Source organism: Symphalangus syndactylus, chromosome 17 (assembly GCF_028878055.3).
Source record: "Symphalangus syndactylus isolate Jambi chromosome 17, NHGRI_mSymSyn1-v2.1_pri, whole genome shotgun sequence".
NCBI lineage: Eukaryota > Metazoa > Chordata > Mammalia > Primates > Hylobatidae > Symphalangus > Symphalangus syndactylus.
Window position 1 is genome coordinate 84,823,621 of NC_072439.2, and position 18,496 is coordinate 84,842,116.

Consider the following 18,496-nt stretch of genomic DNA (forward strand, 5'->3'; position numbering starts at 1 on the left):
CTGTTGATGTTTTAAAATAAAAACTGTCAAACACAGAAGAGACAAAAAAAGCCAGGAAGTCTTATAAATGTATTTGCTTCAGTACAATAGTTCAGTTCTATTCTTGTTTACTTCATGAAGTATTTTATTTAACCACTTCAAAGAATTTGTCTTCTTGCTGGGCACGGTTGGTGCACACCTGTAATCCCAGCACTTTGGGAAGCCAAGGCAGGCGGATCACCTGAGGCCAGGAGTTCGAGACCAGATGGGCAACATGGTGAAATCCTGTCTCTACTAAAAATACAAAAATTAGCCAGGTGTGGTGGCACATACCTGTAATCCCAGCTAATCAGGAGGCTGAGAGGCATGAGAATCACCTGAACCTGGGAGGCGGAGGCTGCAGTGGGCCGACATCGTGCCACTGAACTGCAGCCTGGGTGACAGAGTGAAACTCCATCTCAAAAATAAAAAGAATTTATCTTCTTGATATATCATCTTTTCTGAATGTTCCCATTTTGAATTTTCCAATCTGTCCAATACATTCTTCTTAATAAAATTCTTGGAGCTGATTTTTTCTTTATAGATTTCTTGCCTTGTTGACTTTTCTTCTTCATCCATAAGCTACATAATCACCAAATACATTGTTGCCATTATTTTAAACAATTGTTATCTGTTAAATCAATTCAGAATAGGAAAATATTCCTATGTTAGAATAGGAAAATATTTTACTTCCACCTATTCCTTCTCTAATTCTTTTCTATTCTTTATGTAGAACCAAGTTTCTGACCTAAAACATTTTATTTCACTCTAAAGAACATCTACTAATATGACCTGCAAGACAGGTCTACTGGTGACAAATTCTCTTAATTTCTGTTTGTCTAAGAAAGTCTTTATTTTTCCTTCATACTTGAAGCATAATTTCACTGGATACAGAAGGCTAGGTTCGTAGTTTTTCTCTGAACACTTTACATCTCACTCCACTCTCTTCTTGCATGGTTTCTGATAAGATTTCTTATCTTTATTCCTCTAGTATTTTCCTTCCTTGTGGCTTCTTTTGGTAATTTTCTATTTGTCTTTCTTTTCCTGCATTTGAAGATGATGTGCATAGGTGTATATATTTTGTTATTTTTTCTTCTTGGTGTCCTCTGAGCTTCCTAGTTCTGTAGTTTTGCGTCTGTCATTAATTTCGGAAAATTCTTGGCCATTACTACTTCAAATATCTCTCCTGCTGCTTTGTAATTCTTGTGGTATTCAAATAACGTGTTACATCCTTTTAAATTGTCCCACAGTTCTTGGATATTCTGTTCTTTTTTCTTTCATTTTTATTTCTCCTTGCATTTCCATTTGGGAAAGTTCAATTTATCTATGTTCAGGATCACTGATTTTTTGTTGTTGTTGTTGTTGTTCACAAATTTGTATTTATTTGTCCCATCATAGTTGTATGAAATCTTTGTGGCCTTGCATAATCCACAACGGAAAGTTGAGGTCTGATTGGCACATTCTAAACCATACCTTTTACATAACAAAATTTTAGGAAAAAGAGATACTTAAGAACAGAGGGGTAGATAAGTGAAATAATTACAGTATTTTCTTATTGTTAAGTATAGGAAGCAGACAGAACGAAAGTCAGAAGAAAGCCATTGACATAACACAAATCAGCTATTTTGCTACATGACTGAAATGCTTTTTCATTGTTTTTCCATGTTTTCCAGTATGTTTGCAAATATGCTTATAGTTTTTTTTTTTATTATACTTTAAGTTCTAGGGTACATGTGCACAATGTGCAGGTTTGTTACATATGTATACATGTGCCACGTTGGTGTGCTGCACCCATTAACTCGTCATTTACATTAGGTATATCTCCTAATGCTATCCCTCCTCACTCCCCCCACCCCACGACAGGCCCTGGTGTGTGATGTTCCCCTTCCTGTGTCCAAGTGTTCTCATTGTTCAATTCTCACCTATGAATGAGAACATGCGGTGTTTGGTTTTTTGTCCTTGCGATAGTTTGCTGAGAATGATGGTTTCCAGCTTCATCCATGTCCCTACAAAGGACATAAACTCATCCTTTCTTATGGCTGCTCACTGATGGACATCTGGGTTGGTTCCAGGTCTTTGCTATTGAGGGTCACTGATTCTTTTTGTAGCTGTGTATAATTCACTAATGAGCCCAACAAAGGCATTCTTCATTTCTACTACAGTTTTTTATTTCTAGCATTTTCTTTTGATTCATTTTCAGTGTTCCCGTCTCTCTGCCTACGTTATGCATCTGTTCTTGCATGTTGTCTATTTGTTCCATTAGAGCTCTTAATATATTAATCAGTTACTTTAAATTCCTTATCTGATAATTCCTAAATTTGTATCATATCAGTCTAGTACTGCTCACTTTGTTTTAGTCTGTTTTTTTCTTGCCTTTTAGCATGCTTTGTAATTGTTTATTAAATGTAGAATATGATGTATTAGGTAATAGGATCTGAGGTAAACAGTCTTTTAAAGTGAAGCCTTAGGTTAATCTGGCTAGAAAGTAGGCTGCGTTTAATGTCTGCAGTAGCTGTAGGTGCCAGAAGTTTCTGTTTCCTCGTGTCCTTGTTGTGTTTTGTTTTTAATACCAGTGTCTCTGGTTTCCCTAAGAACTCCTTCTTACATAGTTACAGCTCCTCCATTTGTAATCCATTGTTATTACATGGGAGTCTTGAAGACATGTGTCTTAGTCTTTTTGTACTGCTGTAACAAAATACCTTAAATTGTGTAACTTATAAACAACAGAAAATTATTTCTTACAGTTTTCAGGCTGAGAAATCCAGGATCAAGGTACTGGCAAATTCAGCGTCTGGTGAGGGCCCATTCCTCATAGATGGCACCATGTTGCTGTGTCCTCACATGGAGGAAGAGGGAAGCGGCAAATAGGTACCTCAAGCTCTTTTATTGGGGGAACTAATTCCATTCATCAGGGCAGAGCACTCAGGACCTAATAACCTGCCAAAGGCCCCACCTCTTAATACTTGGGGATAGCGGGTTAGGTTTCAACATGTAAATTTTGGAGGGATACAAACATTTAGACCATTGTAACATGGTGATAGGGTAAGGGGGAGGGAAAGCATTCTATAAACTTGTGATTAAATCTCAAGTCTTTTAGTGGTCCTGTGTTTGTGCTACGAAGTGTTTCTAAGTTGTTTTTTTTTTTTTTCCCCTCCCCTTAGGTGAAATGGGAAGACTAAAGGGGGTTGTGGTTGGCTAACTACCTTCCCCCTGAACAAAAAAGGTTCTGGCAACATCTCCCTTGGAGTTAGGATTTCTTCTGTTAGGGAGAATAGAATGTTCTGGATCTCTTTCAAATTGGTTACTCTTCCCCTCCCACTGCTGTAAAACATGAGGGATTTTTTTCTTGGATTTTTACTGTGGGAACTTGGTGAGGTTCTTGGAGGCAAAACCCATGAAAGTGAGAGGTCCCTCTAAGACTGGGCCCCAAGGAGTTTCTCACTTGCACACTGGCCCACACTTAGCCTCAGCCATTTTTCAAAATTCCCATATAAGTGGTAGGGCTCCAGCAGCTTCTGCTCCAGGTAAACTGATCTGGCTGTGACTCACTATACTTGCATGCTTGTCCAGATTTTAGAGTGAAGGCTTGCCCCATGGCCTCAATTCTCTGATGGTTCTAAAGCCACTGACTTTCATTTTGTTTAGCCTTTTTCTTGCTTTTTGGATATGACTGATGACTTTCAAGCTCTTTACATGTTGGAGCTGAAGTGTTTGTTTTTCTAATTCCAATTGTAAAGTTCTACCATGATATGGTTTGGCTGTGTCCCCACGCAAATCTCTTCTTGAATTGCAGCTCCCATAATCCCTATGTGTGGTGGGAGGGACCCAGCGGGAGGTAACTGAATCATGGGGGCAGGTTTTTCCCGTGCTGTTCTCGTGATGGTGAGTAAGTCTCACGAGATCTGATGGTTTTATAAAGGGCAGTTCCCCTGCACAGGCTCTCTTGCTTGCTGTCATGTAAGACATGCCTTTGCTCCTCCTTCACCTCCTGTCATGATTGTGAGGCCTCTCCTGCCATGATTGTGAGGCCTCCCCTGCCATGTGGAACTGTGAGTCCATTAAACCTCTTTGCTTTATAAATTACCCAGTCGCAGGTATGTCTTTATTAACAGCATGAGAACAGACTAACACATACCACTTCTGACTCTCCCTCATCTTTTAGCTGCTCCAGGTAAGAGGAAACACTACAGCAGGGATTCCAGGTTATGAAGGGAATGTGTGGGGGCCACATCAAGAGCACGGAGCAATTCTTGTCCGAGTTTTTTTTTTTTTGAGATGGAGTCTCACTCTGTCACCCAGGCTGGAGTGCAGTGGTGCGATCTCGGCTCACTGCAACCTCCACCTTCCAGGTTCAAGCGATTCTCCTGCCTCAGTCTCCCAAGTAGCTGGGACTACAGGCGTACACCACCATGCCTGGCTAATTTTTTGTATTTCAGTAGAGACAGGGTTTCACCGTGTTGCCCAGGCTGGTCTCGAACTCCTGAGCTCAGGCAATCCACCCGCCTCGGCCTCCCAAAGTGCTGGGATTACAGGTGTGAGCCACTGTGCCCAGCCTTGTCTGAGGTCTTAGAAGTTGGAAATACTTTTCCTTTGGCTGCTCATAAGGGAAGTTCAATGAAGATCTGTGTTCTGTTATGATTTCTGTAGTCATTACATCAGTCTTATTTACCTTTTTCTGATTGACCCTTTTCTGTGCAGCTTTATCTAACTTAGAGTTTCTGGAGCATAGTGTCTAGAAGTGTCTGAGAACCAGGAGGTGCATCAAATCCCAGCTGCCCTAATTCAGCCACTGCCAGGGTACAGCCAGAGAGACAGACAGTGGCAGCTGAGTCCTATCATGAGCGCCTTGATATTTTCTAAGAGTCCTAACATTTTCATTTTCCTACTTACATTTTTTTTTTAGGGCGGAGTCTTGCTCTGTTGCCCAGGCTGTAGTGCAGTGGTGTGATCTCGGCTCACTGCAAGCTCCGCCTCCTGGGTTCATGCCATTCTCCTGCCTCAGCCTCCTGAGTAGCTGGGACTACAGGCGTCCACCACCACACCCGGCTAATTTTTTGTATTTTTAGTAGAGACAGGGTTTCACTGTGTTAGCCAGGACGGTCTTGATCTCCTGACCTCATGATCCGCCCACCTCGGCTTCCCAAAGTGCTGTGATTACAGGCATGAGCCACCGCGCCTGGCCCCTATTTACATTTTTCATCCATCTAGAATATGTATTATATATGAACTGAGGAAGAAATCTGATTTGTTTTTTCTTCCAAGATAGTATACTTTAAAGGTGGTTTCTTATCCCAGTCTTTCAGATACACTAAACAGTTTTGATAAGATTTGTGAAATATCTTGATATTGACTCTTCTCAGTTATCAGCACCATTTTGACAATCTTCTGGCACTCCGTTAGTTCAACAGGTAATTATTTAGCAGGACATAAAGAATACACAGTATGATTATCAGGATATTTAAATGTTATTACTAGAGGCTGTTCTCTCTATGGAGTAGCCATTCTTTATTCCTTTACTTTCTTAATAAACCTGCTTTCACTTTACTGTATGAACTCGACCTGAATTCTTTCTTGTGTGAGATCCAAGAATCCTCTCTTGCGGTCTGGATCAGGACCCCCGTCCAGTAACATCTTTCTGGTGACCACAGAAGGGACAATACTAAGGAAATCCCGACCCAAAGGCTAACTTTGGGTAAGCAGTGGGGTCTGGTAACGTCTTTCTGATGAACCACAGAAGGGATGATACTGAGGAGACCCTCCAACCCAAAGACTGCAGCACTGATTGGCCAACTTTGGGTAAGTGGGATGCATATACCGGGGTAAAGGATGGGATTGGGTTACAGGCCCAACTTGGTGGAGTTAAAGTCTCTCCTAAGACAGAGTGGGTTAAAGGCCCCTCTCAATAAAAGGCAGGGATGCTTGACTGAACTTGGGTTTGAAGCCCAACTTAGGAAGGTTAGATTCCTTCCTAAGATTTAGGGGATCCTCTCAGTAAAATCCCTCTTGGCTAAGAATGGGTTTGGCACTACGGATATTAACTGCTTTTCTGTTTGAATTAATCGCCTTGCACTCTTTGCTGGCGGTGGTCGATGACAGGATTAGGCACGTACAGGATGGTGGGACATGGGGAGCTTTTACCTCCCTAAAAGGAGAAACTTGACAGCTGATGGGACTGCTTGAAAAGATTTTTTTTTTTAAATTCCAAGTGATAACTCTGTATTCCTACAAGTGGTATATATCGTAAATATTAAAATGATCATTGTTTTTAGTTGGTAGACATCCACAAGTAGGGAAATTTGCGAGTTCCGAGAGGGACTGCAGGAAACACCTCCCTTCCTGGCTTCCCTCGCTCTAGGAGACGCTTGGGGGGCACCCGTTTGACGCCAGGAAGCTCCGTAAAGGCTCCCGGGATGGGCAGAAGCCCCGCGCCCCTACCTGCACCCCGCGCATCTGCTCCTGGCACACCACCAGCGTGGGCCAGGCGCACAAGTGCAGCACCCGTGGGCTGCGCGCCAGCTCCCAGGTTCGCCGGCTGCGTACGCCTCCTGCGCGTTGCCTAAGTCCACTGCGGGCACCGGCGGCCGCACTGCCTCGGCAGACCCATGTCCTGGCACGGCTGCTGGGCCCGTGGCAGGCTGCTCGTCGGCGGCCAGCGCCGTGGACAGCGGGGCGAAGCGGGGAACGTAGGGGTGCAGCACGGGCAGGACGCACCTCAGAGCCATGGTGGACAAAAGATGCCTTCTTAACTGACAAGTGCCCACCTGAACTTTTTATTTAGTGTTGGTTGCAATGGGCGGTCTTTCTCTGGCCTCTCTGAGCACCTTGCTTTCCCCATCCTGCCACGAAGCAATGCTTTTCTCCCTTCCCTTCCCTTTCTCTGTGCAAACTGGTTGAATGAATGGCAAAGATCACTGTTTATCTCCTCTGTAAAGTTTTGATTAATAAAAAAAGGATTTGTGAGGCTAGTCTTAAGCTGTAGTGAATCTGGTGTGCTTTGCATGTCTTTCTGTATTGTTTTGTCATAGAGATGGATACCTTAGGATAAAACACAGGCTTAGAACCCCATAAGCCCACTGTTTAAGATGGCCCAGCAAACTAGTCAGTTATAAACTTTGCTGCAGGTCCCTGAAAAAAAAAACTGGATGAGGTTTCCCTCTTGCCTTGTATGTCCTTGGGAGCTTGATCTTGTAACCATGTGGCCTAGCTTTGTCTTTTCACAATGGTAGCCTGGGTTCAGGATTCAATTCCTGGCTTAGGGAATGAGTCCTTTTCTTCTGTTTGTCTGTGTATTTATATGTGTTGTGTGTGTGATACTAAAGAGCTTTGATTAACTGGTTTAAGAATAAGTGCGTATATCAAATATTTTGTCAGAAAAGTAAAAAGTATAATGCCTTTTAGTTTACGTGATTTAAGTAATCTTTGAGAAACTGAAACAATTCTACATGTAAGGTGTGTAAGGAAAGCGAAATGCGTTTTTGGTAAAAGATTATAAGAAGGCATAGGAATGTGGATTTTTTTTGTCTAGATTAAAAAGTTAAAAGATTGTTTTAAGTTAGATAAGATAAAGCTTAAGGTTTAAGCAAGTTGTGGAAGGTCTATAAAAAATTAATCTTGTAAAAGAAATTCTGTGTGTGAACATATTGTCTAAAGTTAACGGGGTACTCAGTTTTTCTGTAAATTGAACATTGGAATAAAAGCACAACAGGTTCTTCTTAGAGCACTAATCTGCTCTTCAACAAAAATTTGTAAAGGGTTATAAAAGGTTTATGAGAACCTCACCTTATGGTCAAACATTAAAATTGGGTAGATATGTCTATAAGGTTTTATTGAAAATTGGGTTTAACATTAATAGTACAGTTACGTAAAGGTGAAATTTGGCTTATTTGGCATAAGAGTCATACAGGAAGCAGTGTCAAATGTGAAATAGTGTTTAGCTTTCTTTGGGCTATATTTGTATAAATATGTTGTTAGTATGTGTTCCAAAATAATGGGAAACTCCTGTAATTCTGATATGACTTAGTGTACATTATCAGTATAATTGTTACATAAAACCATTGTATGCAACAGAGGTAACCAAATTTGTCAATTGTGTTTTTAACTGTGGCTGTCCTAAAACTTTTTGCCATCCATAGACAATTGTCTTGTTTTGATCCTCTTCAAAAGGAGAGTTATTATTATTATTATTATTATTATTATTATTTGGGACTGAGTCTCACTCTGTCGCCCAAGCTGGAGTGCAGTGGCACAATCTCAGTTCACTGCAACCTCCGCCTCCCAGGTTCAAGCGATTCTCATGCCTCAGCCTCCCAAGTAGCTGGGATTACAGGCGCATGTCACTATGCCTGGCTAATTTTTGTATTTTTATTACAGACAGGGTTTCACCATGTTGGTCAGGCTGGTCTCGAATTCCTGGTCAAGTGATCCACTTGCATCATTCTCCCAAAGTGCTGGGATTACAGGCATGAGCCACCAAGCCCCAAAAGGTGATTTATAATCAACTATACAACTCTAATAGGTGTTCTTGAATGCAGGTTTCATTTAACTTTGGAAATTGTGACATTAGAAAAGGGAAAAAGAAACTTTCGGGACTCTCATGGAAAGTTGAAATGTTCATGTATATCAAGCAAAACAGGAGTTAACTGCACGGACTAAACTAACAGAAGTCTGAAGTAATCTTTTTCGACTTTTTGCTTAAAACATTGCTGATCCTCTGTTTTGTTCTTCAGAGTCAAGGAAACTTTTCCTTTAAGGTACTGACAGCTTTTTAAACAATTAAGTAATGTACACACTCATAAACAAAATTTGGAGCATATTTGTTTCTATCTGATTTCTCCAGAATTTGGAAATTATTTGTGAATATCTTAACTTATGGCAATGTAGTTATTTGCATAAATGCAGTAAGAATCTGCTTTCTTTTGCAACAGGACACAACTGGAGACACTGGTTATTTTACCAAGGCTTTGACTGGAATGGCATGCTTTCCTTTAAGGAATCAAACTTGACTTGTAAAGCCAATAAAAGCCCCTGGGGAAGACTGGCCTCATTCCTTGTCTACACAGTCTCTATATAGGGTTCCTAACCTGTAGTAAGTAAAGAATGTCACTTTCTGACAGACTCAGGAGCCCCAAGTTATCGTGAGACCTCAAGAGGAGAGAAATTTACCCAGCTCATAAGTATTTGAGGGTATAAAACCATGGCTGGGCTTGGCTTAAAAACAAAAAAGGTCTTCTCTGAGATTCTTTATGGAAGAGTTCTATCAAAACCAATTTTAAAAGCCTATAGGGCAAATAATTATTCTTGCTGCACTTTGTACAAATAATCAGGCCATGTATATAAAGCAAATCAGTCTTACCATGATTTGTCTTTAGTAAAAATGGGAAACTGGAGAGAGAAAAATTATGTTTCAAGAACTATGGCACATTTGTTATTAAATTCTGGTCTCATCAGTTGTTTTTGAGATTCCCTGCGATTTAGACTAACCCTGCTTATTCCTGTGGATCAACCAGTGATCCCTGGATGCTGCTCAGAAGAAACAGGAGGGACTGGTAATGCAAATATCTGGATCAATATTCTAATCCTGGGCATGTATTGGAATCACCTAGCAACCTCATATCAGCTTGGTTCCAACAGTTGCCCAGTTAGTGGAAAGCCTTCTAATTTAGTTAACTTAGGATAATCTTGCTTACTTTGCTCTACTGTTGTGGAATATATTACTGTTGTACTCTTTGTGTAGAAATGCAGGATAAGCTTACCAAATTTTTTTTTTTTAAACACGTATTGATCTTCTAGATACCACCTTCTGTCGGAACTCAAGAGTTATGAGTGGCCCTCAACATACCGATGCTTTCTAACGAAGCTCCTCTCTCTGTACTGAACACAAGAGATCCTAATAGTTAGGCAGGAATATCATCGCCCCATTCAGCCTGAAGAAGTTACAGAAGATGGATCTTTGTCCCTCTGCAACCCTTAGGATTAAGCATTCTCTTATAAAAGGGAAGAGGGAAATATCAGAGGCATTTGAACCAGAGCAACTCCCAGCAATAGTTGCTGGGTAAAATAAGGCTAAGACCTGCTGGGCTGCATTCCCAGTAGCAAGTTAAGGCATTTTTAATCACAGAGACAGAAGGTCAGCAAAAGATACAGGTCATATGGACCTTGAAGATAAAACAGGTTGCAGTAAAGACGTTGGCTAAATCTCACTAAAACCAAGATGGTAACGACAGTGACCTCTGGTCATCTTCACTGCTACACTCCCGCCAGCATCATGACAGTTTACAAATGTCATAGCAACATCAGGAAGTTACCCTATATGGTCTAAAAAGGGGAAGCAAAAATACTCCACCCCTCGTTTAGCATATCATCAAGAAATAACCATAAAAATGGCAACCAGCAGCCCTAGGGGCTGCTCTGTCTATGGAGTAGCCATTCTTTATTCCTTTACTTTCTTAATAAACTTGCTTTCGATTAAAAAAAAGTTACTACTAGAAATACAGAATAGAGTCACACAATGTGCCACACAATGACATTCAGTCAATGCCAGACTGCATATAGGATGGTGATTTCATAAGATCATGATGGAGCTGAAAAATTCCTATCATTTAGTGACATAATAGCACAATACATTACCTTTCCTATGTTTTGAGATGTTTAGATACACAAATACTTACCACTGTGTTACAAATGCCTACAGTATTCAATACAGTAACATGTTGTACAGGTTTGTAGCTCAGGAGCAATAGGCTATACCATAGCTTAGGTGTGTAGTTGGCTACGCTATCTCAGTTTGTGTAAGGACACTCTATGATGTGTGCACAATAATGAAATTGCCTAACAATGCATTTCTCAGAATGTATCTCTGTCATTAAGCAACACATGACTGTATGCAGAAATATTAATAATAATTAGAATACAATTATGGGTTGTTTTCCATCTTCTGCATTTTCCAAAAATTTGTAATGTATTCATATTACTTCTATAGTTCAAAAAATATTATTGATGCCTATTACAAGGAAAGTAGTATGCCAGGCAATACATACAAAAAATAAAAATGTATATACTACCAGGTCTTTGACTCCCAGGGGCTTTCCAGCTATTGGGGGAATAAATTATAATGTGAGGCAATGTTTGGCTAACATTGCATAAGTAAAGAACTTCTATATTCAAAAAATGTTGCAGGCATTGAGTTACATAATAACTCAAATAAGCTATTGATGTCTCTGAAATAAGTTACTGAAATAAGCTATTGATTCTCCACAATTCTAGCTTAAGAGCATGCTGATTTGGATGGCTAGCCTATTCTTTCTTGAAAGGAAGCCTTCAATTTACCTTAGAAATGGCCCCCCACCTTTTTTTTTTGCCTTCATTGAATTTCATTTACTATGCCATGCTCAGGACAGTTGTTTTATAGGGCCTGAAACAAAAAACAATTTGGGGGTCTTCTTTAAGGAGAATACAAAACTGCAAATACAAAATTAGGTCAGGGTCTTGGAAGAGGTTAATGCCGAAGAAGGGCCTGAAGCTTCAAGTCTGTTACCTTCAAGGTAAATCTCTTTCCAGTCATGGTTCCCAAATAAATTATTCTTTTCACTTGACTTACAGGTCACACACACATATATATAAAATTTAACAATTGTCATAAAAATCTATGAAATGAGAAACTTTATAATCAGCATCTTAAACAACAAACATGAAAATAAAATTCCAGAAAAAAAAAATAGGGATTCACATTGCATTTGCTATAGTGGTACACGGAGAAGTAGCTTAGTGCACTGGCTTAGATATGAACTCTGGAGTCAGACTGCCTGGGTTCAAATTTCAGCTTTACTACTTAACAGCTGAGTGACCTCAGAAAAGTAACACAACACAACCATTCTGTTGCTTAGTGTCCTCACCTGTAAAATCAAAACAGTACTTACCTAATGAGGTTGTTGTAAGAATTATATTAGAATTAGAAGGATAGCAAGATTATTTATCATGTGTAAAATACTTAAAATCTGGCACATGGTAAGTGCAATATAAGTGTTAGCTCCTATTAACAGTATATCACTTATAATTCAATTTAGAAAATTACTTCCATTTCCTGAGCATCTCAACTGACAGTTCTATAAATACAGCTGAATTTATTACAATAATTTGCTAATATTGAAAAAAAACCCCTAAATTTCATCAACAAGAAACATACTGAATGAATTAATAGTATATCAAGATCATAGAAGCACTAGGTCACCAACAAAAAGAATGAGGCTGATCTACAATTACTGACATGGAAAGATGTCTGTGACATAATATTAGTGTATAAGATTCTATTCACTGGCCGGGCACGGTGGCTTACGCCTGTAATCCCAGCACTTTGGGAGGCTGAGGCAGGCAGATCACGAGGTCAGGAGTTTGAGACCTGCCTGACCAACATGGTAAAACTCCATCTCTACTAAAAACACAAAAATTAGCCAGGCATGGTGGGGCATGCCTGTAATTCCAGCTACTTAGGAGGCTGAGGCAGGACAATAGCTTAAACTCGGGAGGCAGAGGTTGCAATGAGCTGAGATCGTGCCACTGCACTCCAAGCCTGGGCAACAGAATGAGAGACTCCGTCCTCAAAAAAAAAAAAAAAAATTCTATTCACTGTTCTTAGGTATGTATTTTGTTTGCTGTATGTATATGTATATAGGTTTCTATTCACATAGAAAATGCCTGGAAGAATGCATACCATCCTACAATCAGTGGTTACATCACAGGACAGAACTGGGAAACTTATAATAATATACTTATATACTATTACAGTTTTATATTTTATAGAATGTGCATGCAGTATTTTTATAATTTAATTTTTAAACTCTGAGTCAGAAAAATAAGGTCAACCCACCTCGGTGTGTCTACAAACTTCTCGATCAACACAACATCATCATTGAAAGACTTCTTAGCTTCTCTCCGCACTGACTCTAACTGTTCTTGAAATTCTTGTTCTGATCTAACAATCCTCATTCCCTAAGAGAGAAAAGATGATTATGACTACAACATAAATAAAACAAAGAAGACGAGCCTAAATTGGCAAACACAAGCACACACAATCTTACTTTTCCTCCTCCACCCCGGACAGCTTTAATCATGACAGGATAGCCAATTCTCCCGGCGTGTTCCTTCAGGCACTGGTCTGATTGGTCCTCACCATGATAACCCTCCACAACAGGTACTCCAGCAGCAGCCATTATGGATTTGGATGTGCTTTAGAGTGGGAAAGAAAACAACATGCCCCAAATTCTACAAATTATTTCATTCAAGAGAAACATAAATATAGCCCAGTCTATAAATTACAAAGGAACTCTTTAAAGAAAACATCGAGTCTGAGACAACAAAATAATACAAATTTAAGATGTCTCTTAGTTAGTTTCCCTCATTTCATGTGGTAGCTCATCTCACCCTATTTTTAATCCCAAAATACTAATATATTGATTAGAAACATTAAGTATTTTCTGTAATTCAATGGAATTTCCCTATGTCGCAGATAAATAACTTATGCCTATGACAACAGAAGGGTAGAATTAAAATATTCTAGGTAAAACAAACTATTTCTTTCTTTTTTTTTAAAGAGACAGGGTCTCACAATGTTGCCCATGCCAGAGTGCAGTGGTGCAATTACACCTCACTACAGCCTTAAACTCCTGAGCTCAAGTGATCCTTCTGCCTCAGCCTCCTAAGCAGCTGGGACTACAGGTGTGTGTCACCATACCCAGCTGAATTTTTTTTTTTTTGAGATGGAGTCTTACTCTGTCACCCAGACTGAAGTATGATGGTGTGATCACGGCTCACTGCAGCCTTGATTTCCTGGGCTCAAGCAATCCTCCCACCTCAGCATCCCAAGACGCTGGACCCACAGGCACGTGCCACCATGCCTGGAATTTTTTTAAAATTCTGTAGAGACAGGGTCTCCCTATGTTGCCCAGGCTGGTCTTAAACTTCTGGGCTCAAGCGATCCTCCCACCTTGGCCTCCCAAAGTGCTGGGATTACAGGTGTGAGCCACTGTGCCCAGGCCTGGCTGAATTAAAAAAAAAAAATTTTAGAGACAAGGTCTCAATAAGTTGCCCAGGCTGGTCTTGAATTCCTGGCCTCAAGCTATCCTCCTGCCTCAGTCTCCCAAAACACTGGTATTACAGGCACAGCCACCATGCCTGGCCCAAACTATTTCAACTGACCTTCATACAGTTATATTTTAAAAGATATACACTCATACCTCTTTATACCCATGTCTCTAATTGCAGATGGAGGAGGGCCTATAAAAATAATTCCTTCTTGCTTACAAAGTTCAGCAAATTCCATGTTTTCTGAAAGAAAACCATATCCTGGATGGATAGCCTAGAAATGAGAAATAAAATGAAAAATTTACTCATCAGTGCTCAACTGGCAACACCTTAATGCAGGTGAACCTGTCTTCCTCTGGGAGGCCTCTCCTTACACTGGTAATAGTATGGTCCCTATTGAAATCTGTTTCCAAAGAAATATCTGAAATATTCATATGAAAGCTCTGAAGCCTTACCTAAACCAGATGAATCTATATTTCTTTTTATTGTGATAATATATACACAGCAAAACACTGACCATTTTAGTTACTTTTAAGTATGTAATTCAGTGGCATTAAGTACACTCAAAATGTTGGGCAACTGTCATCACCATCCATCCTCAGGATGTTTTAATCTCCATACATAATTCTCCATTCCCTCCCTTTCCTTAGTCCCTGGTAACCAGCATTTTACTTTCTGTTTATGAATTTGTCTAGCCAAAGTACCTCATGTAAGTGGAAGCGTATAATAATTTGTCTGAGTTTGGCTTATTTCACCTAGCATAATGTTTTCAAGGTTCATTCATGTAACATGTATCAGAATTCCATTTGTTTTTAAGGTCGAATAATATCCAGTTTGTATACATTTTGTTTATCCATTAATCTCTTGATGGACATTGTATTATTTCTACACATTGTGAATACTGCTGCTGTGAACAACAAGTATTGGTATACAAGTATCTGTTTGAGTCCCTGTTTTAAATTCTTCTAGCTGTATACCAAAAGTGGTATTGCTGGATCATATGGTACAGAAGTTTCTATATACTTAAATTTAAAACAATATTGCAATTAGGGTAGAATGTCAAGGAGTAAAGGGCTTCAGAGTGGTAAGGGGAATCTGTCTATTCTTTTTCTGTGTAAAACTGGCCTAGAATTGAAATCATGGCATCCAAAAGCCCCAAACAGAACACTAGCTCAATAAATACCTCACTTATCTTCAGGTCACTATCCATCAATGTCATCTTTCCAGAGAAAAAGCTAAGAAGCAAATGAAAGTCATGTATTAAAGTCTACAGGAGTGCCCCCTTACCCAAGATCCCTAGTGGATGCCTGAAACTATGAATACTACAGAACTGGACTGATACCAATTTGACCACACTTCTGTTCATGTCTTCCAATCACAAATTTAATGCCTTTCCCATCTTAACTAAGCACTTGTCATGCATTGTGACCATAACTTTTGCAGTTTGAGGTGCAACAGGAAAATGACATGAATTTGTTTTTCCTTCTTCACAATTTCACAGATAGAAACTTGGTCCTTACCAAGAACCAAGAAACCTCACCATATATATTTTTTTCTTTCCTTGAGAATTTTCACTTAAAAGAAGCATTTTATGGCTTCTCTGGCATAAGTGAATTGCCACCATCATTGCTCTTGCACTTTGGGGCTGTGATTTAAATAAAATAAGGGTGACTTGAACACAAGCATGGTGGTACCATGATAGTCGATTTGATAACCTAGATGGCTCCTGAGTGACTAAGAGATGGGGAGTGTGGACAGCGTGGAGACACTGGACAAAGGGACGATTCACATCCTGGGAGGAACAAAGCAGACTGTGCAAGATCTCATTGTGTGACTCAGAATGGCGTGCAATTTAAAACTTTTCAATTGTTGATTTCTGGAATGTTCCATTTAATATTTTCAAACCATCGTAGACCGTAGGTAACTGAAACCACTCAAAGCGAAACCGTGGACAAAGGGGGACAACTGTAAGTGTACTTTTAGTGAAAAGGGCATCCCTCAGACTTCAGCCTAGTTACTTCTCATGTACTCAGAATTTTAACAAACGTACTTATGGGTTTTCAGCCCACAGAAGAGGAAATTCAGTAACTGAAGGACAGCAAGATTTCTAAGAGTAAACACACTGACAGCAAAAAGCGAAGAAACAGAAGAAGGCAAAAGGCAGAGAGGACTTGGATGATTTAATGAGTGATGAAGCCACACCCTCTCCAACATCAGTAGCCCTGAGGGGATTTGTTCTTCTAAAATGTGAGCCAGTATTATAATTATGACCAAAACAATGTAAAAAGACAAAGGCTCAGCCAATCCTATTTCAAGATAGTTACATTCAAAGAACATTTCAAAATTAAAGGGGTAAGCTTCACATATCTGGGAATTTCATATGAATAGAAAAACCCACATCCTAGTGACAGGAAACGATAAAATGCCAGATACAGATAAAATGCTGGATAGTCACATGTTGCAGCCAGTTTAGAGTTTTATTTCTTTTAAACCAAAGTTCAATTTTATTTTATTTCATTAACTTTTATTTTACGTTTGGGGTGCATGTGAAGATTACATAGGTGAATACATGTCACAGGGGTTTGTTGTACAGATTTCATCACCCAGGTATTAAGCCCAGTACTCAATAGTTATCTTTTCTGCTCCTCTCCCTCCCACCTTCCCCACTCAAGTAGACCCCAGTGTCTTTTGTTTCCTTCTTTGTGTTCATAAGTTCTTATCATTCAGCTCCCACTTCTAAGTGAGAACATGCAGTATTTGGTTTTCTGTTCCTGTGGGAGTTTGCTAAGGATAATAGCTTCCAGCTCCATCCATGTTCCCGCAAAAGATGTGATCTCATGCTTCATTATGGCTGCATAGTATTCTGTGGTGTGTATGTACCACCTTTTCTTCATCCAATCTGTCACTGATGGGCATTTAGGCTGATTCAATGACTTTGCTATTGTGAATGACGCAATGAACATATGTGCACGTGTGTCTTTATGGTAGAATGATTTATATTCCTCTGGGTATACAACCAGTAATGGGATTGCTGGGTTGAATGGCAGTTTTGCTTTTAGCTCTTTGAGAATCACCCTGCTGCTTTCCACAATGGTTGAACTAATTTACACTCCCACCAACAGTGTATAAGCGTTCCCTCTTCTCCACAACCTCCTGGTATCTGTTATTTTTTTGACTTCTTAGTAATAGCCATTCTGACTGGTGTTAGATGGTGTCTCATTGTGGTTTTGATTTGCACTTCTCTAATGATCAGTGATATTGAGCTTTTTTCATATGTTTGTTGGTCACATGTATGTCTTCTTTTGAGAAGTGCCTGCTCATGTCCTTTGCCCACTTTTTTTTTTTTTTTGAGACGGAGTCTTGCTGTGTCACCCAGGCTGGAATGCAGTGGCGTGATCTCGGTTCATTGCAACCTCCACTTCCCAGGTTCACACCATTCTCCTGCCTCAGCCTCCCAAGTAGCTGGGACTACAGGCGCCCGCCACCATGCCCTGCTAATTTTTTTGTATTTTTAGTAGAGACAGGGTTTCACCATGTTAGCCAGGATGGTCTCATCTCCTGACCGTGTGATCCACCCGCCTCGGCCTCCCAAAGTATTGGAATTACAGGCGTGAGCCACCGTGCCCAGCTGTCTTTTGCCCACTTTTTAATGGGGCTGTTTTTCTCTTGTACATCTGTTTAAGTTCCTTATAGATGCTAGATATTAGACTTTTGTCAGATGCAAACTTTGCAAATATTTTCTCCCACAATTTGAGTATTTTATATAAAATGGTCAAACATCTATACTAGGCAAATGAAACAGGTCTATGTCCTAGTCCTCCCTAGTTTGGGTTTTCTTTTGAGATACGATTTATAATACATAACATTCATTCATTTATAGTTTGGTGAATTTAGTAAATCTATACAATTGTGCAACTATCACTACAATCCAGTTTGAGAACACCTGCATCACTTGAAAAAGTTCCCAGGTGCCCACGTGCAATCTGTTCCCAATACCCAAGCAACAACTGACTTGTTGTCTCTATAGTTTTGCCTTTAAAAAAATTCATATAAACAGAATCATACAGTACATAGTATTATGTGTCTGGCTTCTTTAACTTCACATAATTTTTCAAGGTTTATTCATGTTGTGGAGTGTGTCAGTAGGTCATTTCTTTTTATAATATGGATTCTGTTATATGGATATACCACATTTTGTTTACCCATTCATTTGAATTATTTTCCAGTTTGTGGTTATTATGAATAATGGTGTTATAAACATTCACAGACAAGTCTGTGTGAACATATTTTTCATTTCTCTTGGGTAAATACCCAGGAGTGCAATTGTTTGGTCCTAATATGGTAAGAATACATTTGACTTTTTTTTTTTTTTTTTTTTTTGAGATGGAGTCTTGCTCTGTCC

At 39.7% G+C, this 18,496-nt stretch overlaps 1 protein-coding gene across 8 annotated transcripts in view; it reads right to left on the bottom strand.

The window, feature by feature from the left end:
• The window catches only part of MCCC1 (methylcrotonyl-CoA carboxylase subunit 1), an 81,759-nt gene that overhangs the window by 40,932 nt on the left and 22,331 nt on the right, over positions 1–18,496 (bottom strand). For 4 of the 8 annotated variants that reach the window (XM_063621777.1, XM_063621780.1, XM_063621778.1 and 1 more), the window contains 3 exons: positions 14,247–14,368; positions 13,092–13,239; positions 12,881–13,002 (listed from right to left, as the gene is read on the bottom strand). In XM_063621777.1, the coding sequence (XP_063477847.1) occupies positions 12,881–13,002; positions 13,092–13,239; positions 14,247–14,368 (392 nt within the window). The remainder of the gene's footprint in view (positions 1–12,880; positions 13,003–13,091; positions 13,240–14,246; positions 14,369–18,496) is intronic. The other 4 variants (XM_063621779.1, XM_063621783.1, XM_063621782.1 and 1 more) reach the window with 1 other exon arrangement.